This window comes from Spea bombifrons, chromosome 4, assembly GCF_027358695.1.
Source record: "Spea bombifrons isolate aSpeBom1 chromosome 4, aSpeBom1.2.pri, whole genome shotgun sequence".
NCBI lineage: Eukaryota > Metazoa > Chordata > Amphibia > Anura > Pelobatidae > Spea > Spea bombifrons.
In genome coordinates, this window is record NC_071090.1 from 20,180,923 (window position 1) to 20,199,289 (window position 18,367).

General features: G+C 39.9%; 2 protein-coding genes across 2 annotated transcripts in view; one reads left to right on the plus strand and one right to left on the minus strand.

Annotated features, from left to right (window-relative positions):
* Nucleotides 1–18,367, minus strand: part of CSF1R (colony stimulating factor 1 receptor) — a 209,624-nt gene that overhangs the window by 110,072 nt on the left and 81,185 nt on the right. The gene's annotated exons all lie outside the window — the stretch shown is intronic.
* Nucleotides 14,669–15,943, plus strand: LOC128491306 (neuropeptide Y receptor type 2-like). The gene has a single exon (XM_053463619.1). The coding sequence runs from the start codon at nt 14,669–14,671 to the stop codon at nt 15,803–15,805; it is 1,137 nt and encodes a 378-aa protein (XP_053319594.1). The 3' UTR covers nt 15,806–15,943.

An 18,367-nucleotide genomic window follows, 5' to 3' on the forward strand; every position in this document is an offset into this window, starting at 1 on the left:
CACCTTTCTCCCTGTTTTGTTATTAGACCTCCAAATGGTGCCATTCTCATTTCAGTTCAATAGAGCGGCAATTGCCCCATAGCTAAGCTGGACCACTAAAGGTTGCCAATTCCTGATGACACCTCCTGTAAGGAACCTGACTGCATAAAATTTATGTTATACATTCGCCTAAGAGCTGTGCTTTCTGCTCCACTAATCCCTGTCATTCTCATACCTGTCACCAACTGCATATCCTGAGGGTTGTACAGAAGATAAGCATTTGAATGTGTTCCCTGCAGGATTAACTGCTTGGTGTGGTCATAGAGTATACAGACAGCATCAGGAGAGATTCCACCTCCTTCTCCTTTACTAAGCATCCACATGTGTGCATCCTGATGATGTGCTTTGTGCCTCTTGAAAAGCAGAGTGGAACTATTCTTTGCTGTAGCTCAGACAGGCAAGGATGCAATCCGGAAGGTAACCTTTGTCTTGTTTTATTGAGGCTCTTCTACTTGAGATCACTCAATGGATGTGGGGGCAAGAGAACAGTAGAGGATTTCCCAGCACATTATGAGCAGACAAAGTGAAGGTAACACATTACATGGTTTCAGAATGTATTGATTTGATGTCCTTAAACATATTTGTTAAAGGAGTGCTTAATGGCAACTGGGTTTTGGATCTAAGCAAATCCAATTTTAAAGCTTCTAGTTCTAATATAGGCGGTAACTAATCCTATACATAACAAGTAACCACACTGTAACATTAGCAGTTGATTGTCTTAAGTTTACCAATATATTCAGGGGTGCTGATGATTTTTCTTGTGCTCAGTAGTCAACAATAGTGAAGTAATAGCCACTTAACAAAGATTACTCTTTAATATAAAATCTATGGCATATGAGCTATTTTGACATAATTGAATAGACAGATAAATACTTATTTTTAGTTAACACTCACTGGACCCGGAAACATTTAACTATTTATTAAGAGGCTTCATTGAAAATGGCCAATAACGTAGTACACTTTGTAGCTAATTTTTAAGGAGAGCCTAAACATGTTTCATTGTGGCAGTACTGGAAAATAATTTCACGCAAAATAAAAGTGTTGCTGTTGTGTTTGTATTTTTCCTTTGTATTGGATTTTTGCTTAACCTTTATTTATTTTTGCTTTATTAAGAGGTTAGTAGACCAGTGCAACAGCCTCCCAGCAGAAGCGGTAGAGGCTAATAAAGCAGGGAGATTTAAACATGCAGGGGACAGACATGGAACTATCATGAATCTAAATCGAGACCAAGGACTGATTATGGTTTAAGTCTTTACAGCAAGAAAAATGGTCAGGTTATATGGTACTAATCTGCCGTCAAATTCTGTTTCTATTATTTTGAAAGGATAGATAAGGCTGCATCCCCTTTTCAACACAATTTCAATAAACTGTATAACGGTACAGAGGAGTTGATTTACACGCTGGCTTACAAACCACTGCACATGCCCGTGGTACAGAACGTAGGATAAGTGATTGATACCCGCTCAGCTTGTCATATGCATCGGTGTGTACATCCAGCTATAGGAGCAGATAGAAAAATAGTCTTATGGGAGCATAGTTTGATAAGCTATGGCAAAAAAGATGCGTTTTGCTTTAAGTTGATTAAAAGCACATGTGTCATCATCACTTTTTAACCTTTTAGATGCCTCAATGCTTGGAATAGTACTTAACCTATGTATAAAACTACACACAATACATATACTTACCCACATATATATATAGATATATATATAGATATATACATATGTATGTAAATGGGTTTAACCATATTAGACCAGTAGACCGTGTATATATATATATATATATATATATATATATATATATACAGATAATTATTTAGCCTTTGCACCAGGTTGATATCGCAAAGTGTCTGGAGTCCACAATATTTTTCTCCAATTCATTTTTCTAGCAGAATTGATCAATGGTTTTATGCTCTGCTTTTAAGCCGTAAATACAGTGTACGCTGTAGAGCATTTAAAAAATGCCTTCCAGTGTTTACTAATAATCCATGTAATATTTTCCATACACCTGTCTCAATGAGAGCCGCCAGTGAGCTCCTGCTGTCTTTGTATTATTGATTTAGGTAGAGATGGGTTATGAAGGTTACAGCTACTGAGTGGTTTCTCTGCATGCTACATAATTATATATTGCCTGTATACATTGTTAAGGACAATACACTAAATTGCTTTAATGTCATTATTCCAAAAATAAATATCTACAATTACATTTTGTAGCGTTGGATAATTAGAAAAAAAAAACTTTGCTGTCTTGCACAAGTGGCTGTTTACCTGCTATCCGTCAGTTGTTATGTTCATTGTTGGACTGGGGTAGTTATCATTTAGCTTTCGAGAAGACTAATAGATTGTGATATAGACTTTGGAAGAACAGAGTTGACAGCCAGAAGCAGGATAGGAACTTTCTGGTAGCTCCATATACAATACCAAAGGACCAGTGATAAAACGAATGGGCTGGGGCATCGCACCGGTAGGAGAGGGGGTACACATTCTATTCCTCGCGGCGTAAGGTTTACTCGCAGATAGACACCTTTTTTTATAGAGCACTACCACCTGGATCTCATTGAGTGCAGCCATTGAGTCGGCAGAGTAGGCAGCGGGCCAGTAACTCCCTGGTCTTCTGGAACAACTTGGAGGCTCAATGAGTTGCTCCTGTGGGACTCGGTGGTGGTCACGGAAGCGAGACAGCTCTTGGACCACTATTTCCATGAGAATGGTCTCTCTGAATATGGCCCCACTAATGTATGGGAGGCCCATAAATGCATCTTAAGGTTTTTCTTTTTTATACAAAGATCTTTCCACTAAAAAAAAGATCCATTCTGCAGAGATTTCTGTGCTATCCCAACAGATAACCACCATTGACCAGACCCATAAGCAGCTCTGCTGCTGGTTTTCCCATCTGATGTCTGGAATCATCTAGCAAAACTAGGGGTTTCTTTTACAAACAGCGACAATGAACCTGTTGCCCTAAATTCTGCATCTTTTCCAGACAATCCCCATCTATGTTCCACCATCCTTTTTTCAACCACTTAATTTGTCTATGCTTAAATTCGTCTAGCGCGGGTCTCCTCCTTCGGAAAACTGACTCTTTCTAAGCAGATGGTGACCTGGCCTTCCTGATTTGCACAAATACTCCTGGGCTGCCCATTTGCTACAGGCTTTGGAGTGGTCCCTAAGCTGCCATATATTTGTTTCACTTAAGTGATCATCATCTCCTTATGGCAGGTAATCCAGACCTGGATTTCCTATAAATTGTATTGTAGATGGGCTTGGACCAGCAAAAAGCCAGGGGCTTAAATAACCCCACCCTTTCCCTGCTATGATCCGCCTACTTCTATTCTTGTTCCGCCCCATATTGAACAACGCATGCTCTAATTCACACATTCTTGAAGGCTAGGGGTTATTATATGTGGTTAATAAAATGAGAACAGACACAAAGCTTTAAGCATGACATTCATGCAGATTGTATGTATAATGAGATGACCACTAAACACATACACTAGCAGATAGACAGACCCAGCTGTGCCACTGATCCAGATGTGTTAATTAATTTCTTTCACATCCATGATGTCACTGCCATCATAATAACAATTAATATTCAACACCAATTATAATATTACTACTTATACTTATACTACCTTCAAGTCGTTAAGATGGAGCAAGGAGGGCTTGACCACCTTGATACAACGTATAGCTTGTAGTTCCACCTTGGTCCAGAAGGGAATATTATTTGTGATTTGCTTGGCCTTGTGCTTGAGAGAATATATAGAGCTGAAGTAATTAAAGGAACACTCCACCCATAATGTGCTCTAACGCATATGATAGGTGGGAGTCACCTTTAAATATTTTTTACAGTGTAAACACATGGATGGATTCCTCAGATCCCCTCTGTGCCTTTCCTGCCCACCAGGATCCTTGACTTGCATGAGATGTGTCCGGCCAAATCTCCTGCTTACCAGACATGCACAGTATACTCAATGCCAGCCAGCCTCATTGGTGGCTTACATGAGATTTCTCATGAGATATCTAATGTGATTCCTCCCCGCCCATCCACAGAAAGTGCGCCCATTGATTAAAGTGTGAGTGGAGGTTCTAGCAGCTCAAACAGGTACCAAACTCAAACAGCGGAAAGGGAGGTGAATAATGTTTTTCCTACACAGTGCTTTAATTCCCATTCTTCGGTAGGGTTTGTTTAGGGCAACATTCCTTTAACATACTATCCAAATGTTCTTCTAGTTAGCCTGGCAGCATACCTTCATTTATCTGTCTGAAAAAATATTTCGTCTTGCTGTATATTTCACACAACTTTCTCCTGTCACTTATTCAGGTGTCACTCTAGTCAGTGCTAAGAAGCTAATTGAAAGCTGCAATTATTCCTTGTGCATCGTCACAGAATAATATTATGAGTAAAGGAGACAATTAATGATAGTATGCAATTATATTTCCTCTTATTAGACAATGATTAATTTATTTATGGCTGCTGCCATTGTATATTCTAACACCTTTGTGTATGTTATAGCAAAGAAACGACTGGCATGCTTAGTGATATTGGTATACAATTTCCTACTTTAGCTCATTTTCTTTTTCTCTCTTCCTTCCTGGTCTATATCCGTGGTGATTTATGCTATGAATTGACGGGGTATATATGAACTTTTCTTAGCACTAGGATGTGGCCATTGCTACCAATCCTTTAGCTATAACCAGTACTTTGTATTAGAGGACTGCATTGGGAGGCGGCTCCCGCGAGACCCGCCAAAAAACTTGCGGGCGCGGGCGGTCTTGCTGGTGCTGCGGGGGGGAGCGGGTGGTCAGGCACTGTACCTGCAGGTCCCGGTAATCCCGCGCAGTCCCGCAAGGCTGCCTTCTCTCTGCTCCCTTGCAGTGTCTCCTTTCTTGCTCCGCCCAGGAACAAAACGGAGTCGCGTGATGTGATGTCACTTCCCGTGACTCCGCCTTGTTCCTGGGCAGAGCAAGAGAGGAGACGCTGTGAGGGAGCAACGAGAAGGCAGCCTTGCAGGACTGCGCCGGAACTCTGCAGTTCAGGTAAGGAGGTGGGCATAATTGGCCACAAATGTGGTGGGAGCGGGCGGGATTGGCCACAAATGTGGTGGGAGCGGGCGGGATTGGCCACAAATGGCGAGAGTGGGCGGGAGTGGAACACCCACATTGCGGGAGCGGGCAAAAAATCTGCGGGAGCGGGATTAAAAAAGCCGTCCCGCGCAGGGCTCTACTTTGGATGATATGAATACACAATGGAAGCCCACCCCTAGGGTAACTTTTGAAATAAAATTCACCCCACTGCCTCTGTTAACAATGTTCAGTTCTTGCATACTATTTTTGAGGTGCGGTGAACAATGGTTAAAATACAAAATACTTTTTTTATTTTACGGTGGAGCTAGCTCATTTCTTAGGAGCTAAGAACCAGAGGTTGGTGAAAATGTTCTTTCGTGCTCTAAAAATGGCAGAAAGTAGCAATTTCTGCAGAATTCCATGTTTGTGTCACAAAGTTTCAGAACGTTGCGCGCGTTGCTTTCACAGTTCCCCGAAGACGAAGAAAGATCTCACTTTTCATCTCTGTGAGAAAGTACTGCATACATTAGGAGTAGAAATTTGGCACTAGACGTTAAATTGTCGAAACCATGACTACTTTGCCTATGGGTTTCAATCAGCCCCGAATAAACATGGTATAGATGTTAAGAAGCTTGTTGTGAGCACAATATAAATGCATTTAGAAAAAGTACTGATAATGGTAAAGTAACGTTAATGGTTCCCTTTATTGGAATTACATCAAACCCTTGGCCACCTTTGAGATCGTAATCATCACAGTTGAATTGGTAGCTTACTTGTTGCTGCAGGGAAGCAATTAGAGCAGCAAATGAAACTTAGCTATTTCAACAAATTGCTTCAATCTTCAACATAACGTTCGACGACTTCATTTTTAATTCGACAATTTATTAGGATATTTTAAAAGACAAACAATGGTGGTAAAATCAAGAGCTTAAAATAATAAAATATAATGTAAGTGTATTATTAGATATATTCTTTCCACTGCCAATTGTAAGCTTTTTAAAAAAAAGTATCACGCAGACCCCATACAGAAATGATGCTGCCATATTTAAATAATGTAATTCTTTGTGGTCCTGCTTCAGGTGTATGTTACATAATTTAGCTTTGCTTCTCAGTGCATCCTAGGTTATTCCTAATGCTAAGTGAAATCATGCACTAACCATGGCCAACCCTATCATGCAGGCAAACTGGGCAGATACCAAGGGTGGTACTACTGTCGTGCCTGGCATACGATCTCACAACTACAAGTAGGTTCTTAGCCCTGCCTGGCACTTGTCAAGCTGCACCGCCTGACTGCACTTCTAGTTTATCCTCCTATACTGTGCTTCTGGACCTGGCTCTGTGACTACTTACACAGACTGTGATTTTCGGATACTTATATTTTGCAAGGCAGTGCATTCCGGGCACCTCGACTCCATTTCTGGACTAGGACAGTTGTAAGAGCAGTTGGTGTCCAGCGAATGATCACTATTGTTGACACAAAAATAGGTGAGCTTATAGGCTTTGAAACCATGAAGTAGATATTTGTATGGCGGCCAATGTTTACAGAGGACTTGTCTCTGTAACTGACATATACTGCCGTCCCTAACATCTAATGGAATTCTATTTTTAGAAGATGACATGGTCTAGTAATTGCCCATTGCCCGTCCACTCATTAAATCATGCTGTATCATCAATCATGCCTAGAAACTCTCTCAGTTTGACCAGGAATTTTTTTGGATGCCCTATTTCCCATGGTCTTGGGGTCAGTTTCTTCTTACTCTGGGCAGGGGGCAGTATTTGGTCACACCCATTCGCTGCCCACTTGGCACCTGCTCCTTGCCCAGTTCCCTCTCACTCCCTGCCATGTCTGGGGCTAATACTACTCCCTTATTTAACTACCCCACCCCATAATGAAGTTGCTCCCCCAGAAGAAGGATAGCTCCTGGTAGTTCCCAGGTATGACATCAGTCATTGACTTGTAATTCAAACTTGATGGTTTATGACCCTCATCTTTAATGACTACTCAAGTCTGTACATATCAGAGGTGTTTCTGTGCACTTCATACATCTTCTCCATGTTCTTTTTTTAACCATTATCTTTAATACACACAGAAAATAATAAGCAGAAAAAATAACATTGGAATGAAGAATACTGTAAGTGCCATGGTTAACAAAATCACAGCAAGTATGCTTTGAGATCAATTTAAACAAAGGAAGAGATGCAGAGGAACAGAAGTGCTGCTTTAGTAACACAGTGTTCCTATGAAAAAAGACGCCTAGCAATTTACTAGTACTATTTATTTCTATACTATGGCAAGTTTAATTTTCTTTTTATTTCTAAGACTATCCCTTGTTTGTAGTAACATATAATTTATGTGAAACCTTACAGGTGGCATATAATTCTCCTGCAGAAGAACTGAACTGAACATATGATACAAATCATTCCACATTCATTGCTGACCAAAGCCTCGGTCAGGAAATGAGTCCATGTGCCTTGCGTCCTTCTGTCCGTCCTACACCCCCCCCCCCCGATATTCCTTTTTAATAGGAGCTCGGAATGTTTGCTGGGTGTAATTTTTTTCTTTTAATTTCTACATTCCCAAAGGTCTCAAAATGTATAAATATAGAAAAACCAGAAAAAAAAACTATTTATAAATTAAGCAGTTTTAATAAAACACATTCTATTTCTAGCTATTTTACTCAGTTACAAAAAATTCCAATTGATGGTTCAAGACACATAAAAGCCTCCTTCCACATCAATAACCATTTGGCCTGAAACAAGTGTCCCTTGATATAAAGTACTATGACATAGCGGATTGTTAGTCAACTGGTATAATAAAAGTGTTAAGGTATCATGACATCATACTAATGGTGCCTTTAATGTTTACTAGTGCAAGGACCATGGAGAACGCGGGAGTAGACAAGTCGAGGCTGATATGGCCTTTCATTATGATGGGGTTTTATGGAGCTACCATGCTCAGTGGGACTTCTGTGCCACTGGCTAAAGGTCTACATCATTAGGCTGAAAATCCCTTATTTTATAAAGAAATCAATATTTAGTATTCTTAATAAAAAAAAATATCATTCCACGCAAGCATGCTATACATTGCTTAAGTGCTGTACAGTATTATTGGAGCCATGCTTGATTACTTGTGTTGCTTAATAACGCAAGTATCTGTGCCTGGTTCCCTGTGAATTTAGTGTTAGTCTGTTCTAGAATGTAAACAGATGTACGATAAAAAGAGTGCACAAATTGTAACAGCTGCATCAGATATAAGTATTAACCCAGTTCTATTGCCTGAGGAATAAGAAACCTTGTTTTTCAATGCATCGAACATATCTTATGATTCCCAAAGAGTTAAAACCAAATCCATCCTCGTAGTCTTTTCGTTTTTCTTTTTTGTTCTTTCTATTTCGTTCTTAAAGTGTTTTGGCTCCAGGGTGTAAATAGATTTACTGCGATAAGTTAATATATAGAAATATATGTGCTATGTTTGCTGTAGCACCCTGGGCACAGCAGATAATAGGCAAGTGGAGAGAGTGCACATGAAGGCTCCACATATAAGCTGCAGCGGATTCACTCTTTTATGTAATTGCACTACAAGAACAGCTCATTGAATCCGAGGACAATAGAACTAATGAGAGAAATCAGCTCTCTTGACAGAGCATGCAGGTGAGGAACAGAAAAAGCGGGCTCTGAAAGAGACGCACAAGCAGGAGGTACTGTTGCTCGCGTCTAGGGTGGCAGAGAACTGGGTAACTCTTACACTCCCATACTATACAGATATTCCTCTTTGCCACGTGAATAATAATAATTGCAAGCATTGCTTGAATATTTAATAACATGTTGTGCATACTCATTTCTCAAATGTCATATAATGGAGGAGTAAGATGAACACCCTCAAGTTCCTGGAAGGACCACGTTGATATTAGAATAACATCTACCTGTTAATCTTATATATTGTGATAAACCTGTTGCTGTTTCTGGTGACATTTCAATATCCAAAATCAGAGCTGTAAGCCCCGCTCATTACTCCTTCTACATAATGCTATTTTTAATATATTCTCTAGTAAATACAGGTTTATGTTTTAAAAGACAAAGTTGTCACATATATATATATATATATATAGGGGGAGCATTATCTTAACCAGCATGTCAAATTATAATGGCAATCTGGTGGGACAATTGCATTAGTTACAAGAATTGTGCATTCATTTTCGTACAAATTTTTAATGAAAATTGCCGTGCGTTTGTACGAATCAACAAAAACGAGTGGTATCTCTGACCAATTGCAAAAGTTCCAAAAATTTCTCATGGTTCGTCCATTTGTTGCCACATATAGCAGCCGCCATTACAAGCCATTTTGGGGCCATTACAAGCCTTTTTTTGCGGCCATTACAAGCATTTGGCTCTTGTTGATGAGGTAAAGTGGGAGAAACTGTGTGTAGGAGGATACATACAATGACTGATGGGTAGAAGTAACCAAAAAAAAATGAGGGGTGGTCTCATTGATGATAATGGCTGTGACTGATGGGTCCAACAACCTGTTCCTGAATTGAGTTGAACACAGTTAGCCATTTATGCTACAAGCCAAACCTGTATTTTTTTTATTATCTATCACATCATCTATTATTCTTAATTGATAAGTAAATATTGGGGACAATAAATATTGGTGACAATATATTATGTGTATAATATTGGGGAAATTCAGTCCTGCTCCACAGGGCTGCATGAGTCTGCCTGCCTAGGCCCAGTGCCCTACTTCTGCTGCTCCTCTTTGACCATCCTAACTCTGGGGGAACTTGTTTATATAATGAAAGGTGAGTCCAAATGGTGTAAGGGATGTCCTCCTTTGGGAACGCCCCCCCGAATGTCATTTCGAATCAAAAAAAGCCCCCGAATTTCATCTCAGCTGAACGGCCAGGAAACGAAATTGGTTGCCAGGAAACGAACACAGCTAAAACAAATGAGAATTTCGTCCGAATCGATTCTGCTCACCGTGTACATGTCTATTAGTTACTACAAGTTCTATGAACTTCTCATTTTTTTCAGTACACATTATTTTTAATTTGATAGGCCAATAAGTATATGAATCAGAATTTTGATCTCATCACTAGAGAGATGAAAAATGGATATTTATTTTGACGTGGAGAATATTAACTTTGATTTTCACTGTGAACTTAAACCAATATTTTAAAAATCAGCAAGAGCCATATTCTGTATTTATCCTTCCTAATAAAAGGGATGTCAATGATTGGAAACCCTATACATAACAGACATCACTTTGAATATGGTATAATTTCCGGGTCATTTTCTTAGATTAAGAATTTTGGTAAATCTTTGACAACATTCAAAGTACAGCAAAGTAAAGGATGACTTGTTATAGGTCTATCCTTTGGGTAAGAGGGAACTGAAAACCATACTGGAACCATTGTTGTTCCAATTGTCCCTTAATTGGTTACTGTCTGCAACAGTGAATGCCAACAGCTTTATAGCAGTTATCAGTAGAAGATGAACGCAAAGCAAAGATGACACCTGCGTCACAGGATCGCAAGGCGTCAATATGTATCTGAGAGGGGCACTACCATATCTGGGAACTGTCCATCTTTGAAATGGAGTCTCGGGGTGAGGTGCTCCTTCTTCCCCTCCAACACCTAACCCATTAAATGCTATCTGGGGCCCTGCCCCTCACAAAGCCACTCCACCAGTAGAAGGAGAGCTCCAGGTAGCTTAGCCTGGGAGGTTCCCAGGTGTGGGTACTACAATTTAAGCAGGAGCTGGTTAAGTCCACCATTGGTCATTTGAGAGGAATGAGACACACATTTCCCATAATGTTATACATATAATGTATCTTTTTAGATTAAGGTCTCTAAACACGAGAAGCCACCCGGTCCTGCCAATATCCAATATGATTGAAAGAGGGCATGGAGAAAACTGTAGCTAAGCTTCCTGCCAAGCGCTCAAAGTTTGTTTCTGAACAGAGTAAGATGAAATCATGTGAATAATAGGTGAAGTGTGAGTAATGCAAAAAATGATGTAAAAATCTCAGTGAACTTATGTCGCTCCAACGTATGAGAAGGATGATGTGGTAGTATACCATATATGCATGGGTTAAGTATATTTGTGTTAATTTATATGATCTGTTTCATTAACCACAACGTTCACTCATTCACAGCATGTGGCTGGACCCCCACAGTGTCTATTTTAAAAATCACTGCTCTAACCCACACCTTCCAAACTATGCTACCTCTCCCACGAGGTCACAAATGTCAGAAAAATGCCATCTTTCACTATGGCTAAGTGAGCAGCCAGTTCCTTTTCTAATATAACATTCTCTTGGCTGAGCAAAGCCAGGAGGAGCAAGACAAGGGGTCTACCACCTATGGAAAATGTCATGTGTCAAACAGTTGCAAAAGCAGGACGGACTTATGTTATGTTACTTGTTCATAAATAACCAATATATCCTGCAGCATTTAATTGGTTTGGCCCAAGCTTAATCAATACATCTTGCTGAATAGCCTGAGATAGATCCAGGATAAGTAAAAGTTTGCAGTTTCCGGCCACTGATGGTCCCTTCTTAATGAATTAAGTCTTACATAGGAATGTAACACCAATGGTCAGGGAGCTCAACAGACAATCCCGGACTTCCATTTTTGGCTGTCCCCACATAAACCTGAGGGTGTGTGGCTGTGCAGGTAAATAAACTTACTACATCCATGTACTTTACGCAACGTATATGAGATTACAGCTGCCCCACTGCAGCTCAATACTACAATGTGGCAAAGCACCCTTTGTACCCAAAAAGGACTCTAATGTTTGATTTTACAATGTCTGCTAACTGAGTTATCATTGCAGGATAATGTCGGAAGGGCCCTTTCTAAACTGTTTCAAACTATTTTGAATCAGTATGAGGAGACAGAATCAAGGGGTCCCAGGGGTCGCAACTGGTATTTTTTTTTACATAAGACCAAAACTAAAGCAGAAGATCATGGGTGTTCCTTAGTTCCAATTTTCCCAGTATGATTTATCTTCAGTGAATTCAATGTTTGCTACAGTTCAATGTTGCCTTTCCTAGGTGGACACTAATGTGATTGGTATGACCGTGCTTTCATCTACAAGAGTCTTCCAGGGCTAGCTTGAAAAAATAGCAGACGATCATGCATAGGTGCATATTCATAGGAAACAGGAATACATTCTAAAGTTACTATTGAACTTTTTTGTGGAAAATATTACATACATATGTCTTACAGCCATAGGACAATAACGAAAAAGATATAAAAGTACACAATATCACAAAAGGTATGTGGACCTTATGCCTATACGAGTTTGTTGGACATCCAATTCCAAAACCATGGGTATTTATATGGAGTTGTTTGCAGCTAAAACACCCTCCACTCTAATGGAAAGGCTTTCCAAAAGATTTTGGATTCTGTCTAATAAAATTTTTGCCCAATCAGCCAAAAGAGTATTTGTGATGTTGGAAAATAATGCTTGGCACGCAATTGGCGTTCCAATTCATCACAAAGGCATTCAATGGGGTTATGGTTATGGCTTTGTGCAGGTCACTCAAGTGCAGGTCATGCCCCTTTTGGTCATGCCCCTTCCCAATTCACTTAAGGCTGCCTGGGTCTGGCCCTTGCCACCACATCCAGTTAACCAACACCATGAATCCACTCCTTGTGAAGAGGTAAAACTATGAGTAACCTCCAAAATCTACACTGGGAAATTCTCTGGTATGGTGATGCATTAGATCTGTAAAAAAAGGTGATATGTATACTGAGGCTTGTGAAAGTCATTATTATATTTGGGACATTTAGTAAAGCCAAGATTGTTGAGTATTAACCATTTAACCTGCCAATTTCACTTAAAACATTTACAAGTTCAGACGGTCTGGCAGTCTGATGATGTGTAACAGCTATTTAGTTATACCATACACAGAAATCAATATTCTGCCTCAGAGGTTCTTTTTCCAGGCTTCATTCGTGTCGTAAGGTTTGTGCCTCTCCGTTGGGTTTTGTTGACTGTTCTGTAAATTCTCGATATGTGAAAGCTGGGGGAACCCAGCCATAATATAACCCTGTAAAGAAAAATCAAATAGTTTATGAGATATGAACAGGATCGTTTAAACTCATCCATAAAAATCCTTTATAAATGTCCGCATGTCCGTGTTCTTGCTTGGGGTACATTCAAATGTGTTTTCTGGGATTTACAACTCACAGGATGCCAGAGGCTAGCATTTATTAATCTTTGAGACATTGTAACAGTAAACCAGTGAAACTAATTTTCCTAGAGCCCTTTGAGGCTTCCCCTGCTGATATCCTACACTTATTCTGTAAATGAATCTAAAATCTTTTCACACCTTCTCATAAAGGTGTTTGTGTGTGTTATCACATCCACTGAAGATAATTAAATACAGTAGTATTAGTGCAGATGCAATATTCCCTGCAGGTATCTGTAATTTCCTTTCATCTTTTTTTTTAACCAATTCTGATTACAAGAAGTCTCATCCTAATATAGCACTCCTAGGATTTAGCTTATATGTAAGATAAGACCTATATGTTTCTACAGGCTCCTGGTGTATGAGAGTAGGAGATATATAAACGAGGTCATGTCATTATGTCTAAATTGATGGTCAAAACAAATGTAATTAAGGTGCCCCAACAATAAATTGCTGGTAAGGTTTGATTAACCTTTCGGGGCCACTAGGCAAATGGATTTTGACCCCACTAAAAAACACCCCATATTTATCCAACGTCTGTGTGAGTGACTGCTAATGTTGTGGATGGGACACTGTACAAGTCGTGCTGCTCACTAAAGCACTGGACCCCCCAAAAGCTTAGGATGTATGTATGCATGTACCTAGTATAAAATCCAGCTCTGAAGACACCAATTGCAGACCTGACAGTATGTTTTTGATAAATTGGACAATTCTCTTGGTGGGTATGTGGATAACAATACTTTAAAACTTTGCATAAGCATTGCTTTTTATAAATAACCCACACTGGGGTTTTCTAAACAAATACTAATAACATAAATGGGTGGTTGATAATTTAGCGAAATTGATTTTTTCCTGTTACCAGGGCCAAGCCTAGGGTCACTGATACCTAGGTGCAAAAATTATTGTGGTGCCCCAGGTGGGTGTGGCAATATTGCTAATCCCTCCCCTTAATAAATATAACACCTCTTTAACCACACCTATTTTCTATGGCAACCACTCCACCTCTTTGGGCCCCCCGACTCCACCATGTAACATGTCACTCACTTCCCACAGTGCCGGTTTTGCACGTAAACAGTTCATCAGTGTCATATTTACCCCCAAACTGCTTGTCAGTGACATCTTTTTCATGAGCATCCGCTCGCCGCCACTCTCCCTCCTCGGCAAAGCCCTGTCTGCTACTTAATCCTTAGTCTTTAGTTTAAAAACAGGTTTTGAAGTTTGAAAATAATTAGGCGATGAAGAAAGTTGACATTATGATCTATGTAATTATATATATTCCATGTACTGTTATATTTTATGCCAATTTTTAGACTGTATTTTCTTCTATCCTTAGGTATAATAAAAGTGACGTCTGAATATTAAGTATATGATGGGAACTTTAAAGCAAAGCAACATAACAGAAGACCTGGTCTTAAGAGGATGGCATTCAAAAAGTATTACCCAACCAATTCTGAATCCTGGCTCCAGTAGTCTTATGATGGACAGTACCAAGATACTTGGAGTCCAAGTCATCCTCATTGCTGCTTACTCTTTGATTATACTTCTTGGTCTAATTGGCAACTCCCTGGTTATTTACATGATCGTGAAATACAAAAACATGAGGACTGTTACTAACCTTTTCATTGCCAATCTAGCAGTTGCCGATCTTATGGTAGACAGCCTCTGTTTGCCATTTACTCTAGTCTACACACTACAAGACGAGTGGAAATTTGGATTGGTCTTATGCCATTTGTTTCCTTACGCTCAGGCTATGAGTGTCAATGTCTCCACACTTACCTTAATAGTAATTGCCTTAGATAGATATTGGTGTATTGTCTTCCACCTAAACAGCCGGATCTCTAAGAATTTCAGTGTTTTAATTATAACAGTTACTTGGTTGGCAGCTGCCATCTTTGCTATTCCATTGGCTGTTTTTCGAGAATATAGGTATGAGGACTTGCCATCCATCAATTTAAAGATTGCAGTATGCACTGAAAAGTGGCCCTCAAACAACAGTAGGGATGCAATTATTTATAGTTTATCCATGCTTGTTCTTCAGTATGTTTTGCCCCTTGCTGTCATCTGTTATGCCTATGTCAGAATTTGGTTGAAGCTGAAGAATCACATCAGCCCAACACCCAGAAGTGACAACCACCAGAGAAGAAGGAACACTACCAAGATGCTGGTAATGATGGTGGTCGTGTTTGCAGTTTGCTGGCTTCCATTTCATGTCTTCCAGTTGGCAATTGACCTGGATTGGGCATTGGTCTTTCATGAATATAAGCTTCTTTACACTATTTTTCACGTGATTGCAATGTGCTCAACGTTTGCCAATCCTTTGCTTTACGGTTGGATGAATAAAAACTACAGGAATGGATTCCTAATGGTTTTTGGTTGTAAGAACAAACTGAAGAACTGCCAAGCCGAGGGATCACTCCGAGGACATTCCTATACTTTCCGCGCTACAACGTTTCATGGAAGCTTCCGCAATGCTGGTGAAAATGGACAGCCACCCACAGAGGTCTAACTGTAACAAGAGGCCATGGTTTTTTTTTTTTGCTGTTTTGTGACTGTACTTAATAAATGAGAGACGTATGTTCTTTAAGAAGTTATGAATGTTTTTTAAGAAAGTGGTACGTGACAAAGTATTGTTTTGATAGACAAATTAGCCAATTAAAAGAGCATTATTAGGAAAAAAAACGAATCCATGGCTTGTGTGAAATCAAAACTGAAACATTGTAAAATAGTTTAGACACCTGTAAATAACATCATTCTAATACAGTATTAAGTTTCATAATAATGAAAAAGAAGAAAAAAGTGCTGTGCAGAAAAAAGTGCTCATAAAAACAGAGATTGCACCTACTTGTCAAACACAAATAATAAACCCAAATAATTAATATTGGGTGAGCAATTCAAAATACAGATCCCAACATCAATATCACTATACAATGTCCTCCACTAATACTGCCCCCTTGGTAAATATGAGCAATGTGAAAATTGTCTTTATAGTTTACCCTTTTGATATTTTCTTCTAAAGATACACAAAAATACTCTGATCTCATGGATAAACCTGTATTGCAAACACAACACAGCTTTATCTTAAAAAAAATTAAAAATGATTACTATGTATTTTGAATTGCTCACCCTATATTGATTATTTAGGTTTATACAGGACTGCCAGGTCACAGATAACCCATCCTTTGGTGATGTCGTTTTAGAACTTTCATGCTTTACCTGACAATGAATATGAGATAAAGGTTACCGTTTCATTATGCAAAGCCCCAAAATAAATGAACAAGCAGAACAAGCTGGTGTGGGCTTGGGGCAGGCTCAAACTTATCTTCTGAATTGGCCTGGTCAGTTAGGAGCCCGAACCAACTAAACCACCTTCTACCTCAATGTTGCGGATGGAACTATGCATCCTCTCACTAGCAAACCGTGGAACTTTCCAGTGCTGGTCCCCATAGGTCTCACTGGTGGGGAGGAAGCATGGGTTTTAGCTGAGAGGGTGTGACCAGACATGTGTTAGTGCGGAGATTGCCCTCAACAGCTGAGGATAGACAAAATTCCAAGCCTGTTACCCTTAAGGAATGGCACTGTGCTGCCTTGTCTTTAAGTTTTGGAGAGGTGGGGAAGTTCTGAATTTGCTAAAGGATATTTCCAAAGTGCTAGTGCAATATGAACATACTGATTTCCCATAAGTTTCGATGCTACCGAAACCCAAAGTTTTAAGACAGTATTACCATATTATCACTTTTTACCAAAGCTTTTATTGTGCTTTCTACTGTTGAACAATAGAAATGCTATCACTTCAAACAAACATTATGCATTCCTAAAGTCATTGTTTTCCCAGGTGGTACCAGATAGCTGCCTCACTTTTGAAGCCAGAGGGGACCATGGGCTGGTTGGGGAGATCCTCTAATCAGCTGAGGAGAGCTGTAAAACCAATGGAGGTCTGGGCTGCAACAAGTTGGTGGTATTGTAGCTCTCATGTGGACATCTTGCAATGCTGTGCAGCTGAGTGCAACAAGTTGTCTCTTTGGGTAAGGCGGGAAAGTGGCCATGCCTCTGGTCCCTTGACTTTCAACACAGGCCTTCCCCTCCCCTTGCCAAACCCCCCAACATAGGTGTCTAATGTGGACACCTGAAATGTTAGTGGTATGCATTAATATACAGTTAGCACATTGTTAAACATAAGCTTGTTTGAGTAGGGCTTCCCTCTTGTTTTGCTGTAGTTGATATGTTCTGCTTTCCCTCTTGTACAGTGCTGCATCATTTGATACAGTGTGTGGCGTATGGTCTAAACACTGACAGGCTGACCCCCCCACCCCTTCAACCTCTGCAACAATGCTGGCAGCACTCATACGTCTATTTCCCAAAAACAACTTCTGGATATGACGCTGAGCGCGTGTACTCAACTTCTTTGGTCGACCATGAGTGGAACCTGTCCTGTGAAACCGCTGTATGGTCTTGTCCACCGTGCTGCAGCTCAGTTTCAGGGTCTCGGCAATCTTCTTATAGCCTAGGCCATCTTTATGTAGAGCAACAATAATTTTTTCAGATCCTCAGAGAGTTCTTTGCCATGAGGTGCCATGTTGAACTTCCAGTGAGCAGTATGATAACACCAAATTTAACACACCTGCTCCCCATTCACACCTGAGACCTTGTAACACTAACGAGTCACATGAAACCGGGGAGACGAAATTGCTAATTGGGCCCAATTTGGACATTTCCACTTAGGAGTGTGGAAAGTTCCACTTTTTTTGCCAAGGTTTAGACATTAATGGCTGTGTGTTGAGTTATTTTGAGGGGACAGTACATTTACACTGTTATACAGGCTGTACACTCACTACTTTACATTGTAGCAGAGTGTCATTTCTTCACTGCTGTCACATGAAAAGATATAATAAAATATTTACAAAAATGTGAGGGTGTACGCATTTTTGTGAGATACTGTATATAAATCAATAAATAAATGAAGGTTTTACCTTATTTAGGAAGGTTTTACCTTATATAGGAAGGGCTGGAGCCTTGCTCTACAGACTTAACCCCTTAAGGACAATGGGCGGTCCCTAAACCCATTGAAAAC

What these genes read in the sequence shown, in the direction of transcription:
- LOC128491306 (XM_053463619.1), top strand. Translation starts at nt 14,669, where the DNA reads ATGGGAACTTTAAAGCAAAGCAACATAACAGAAGACCTGGTCTTAAGA.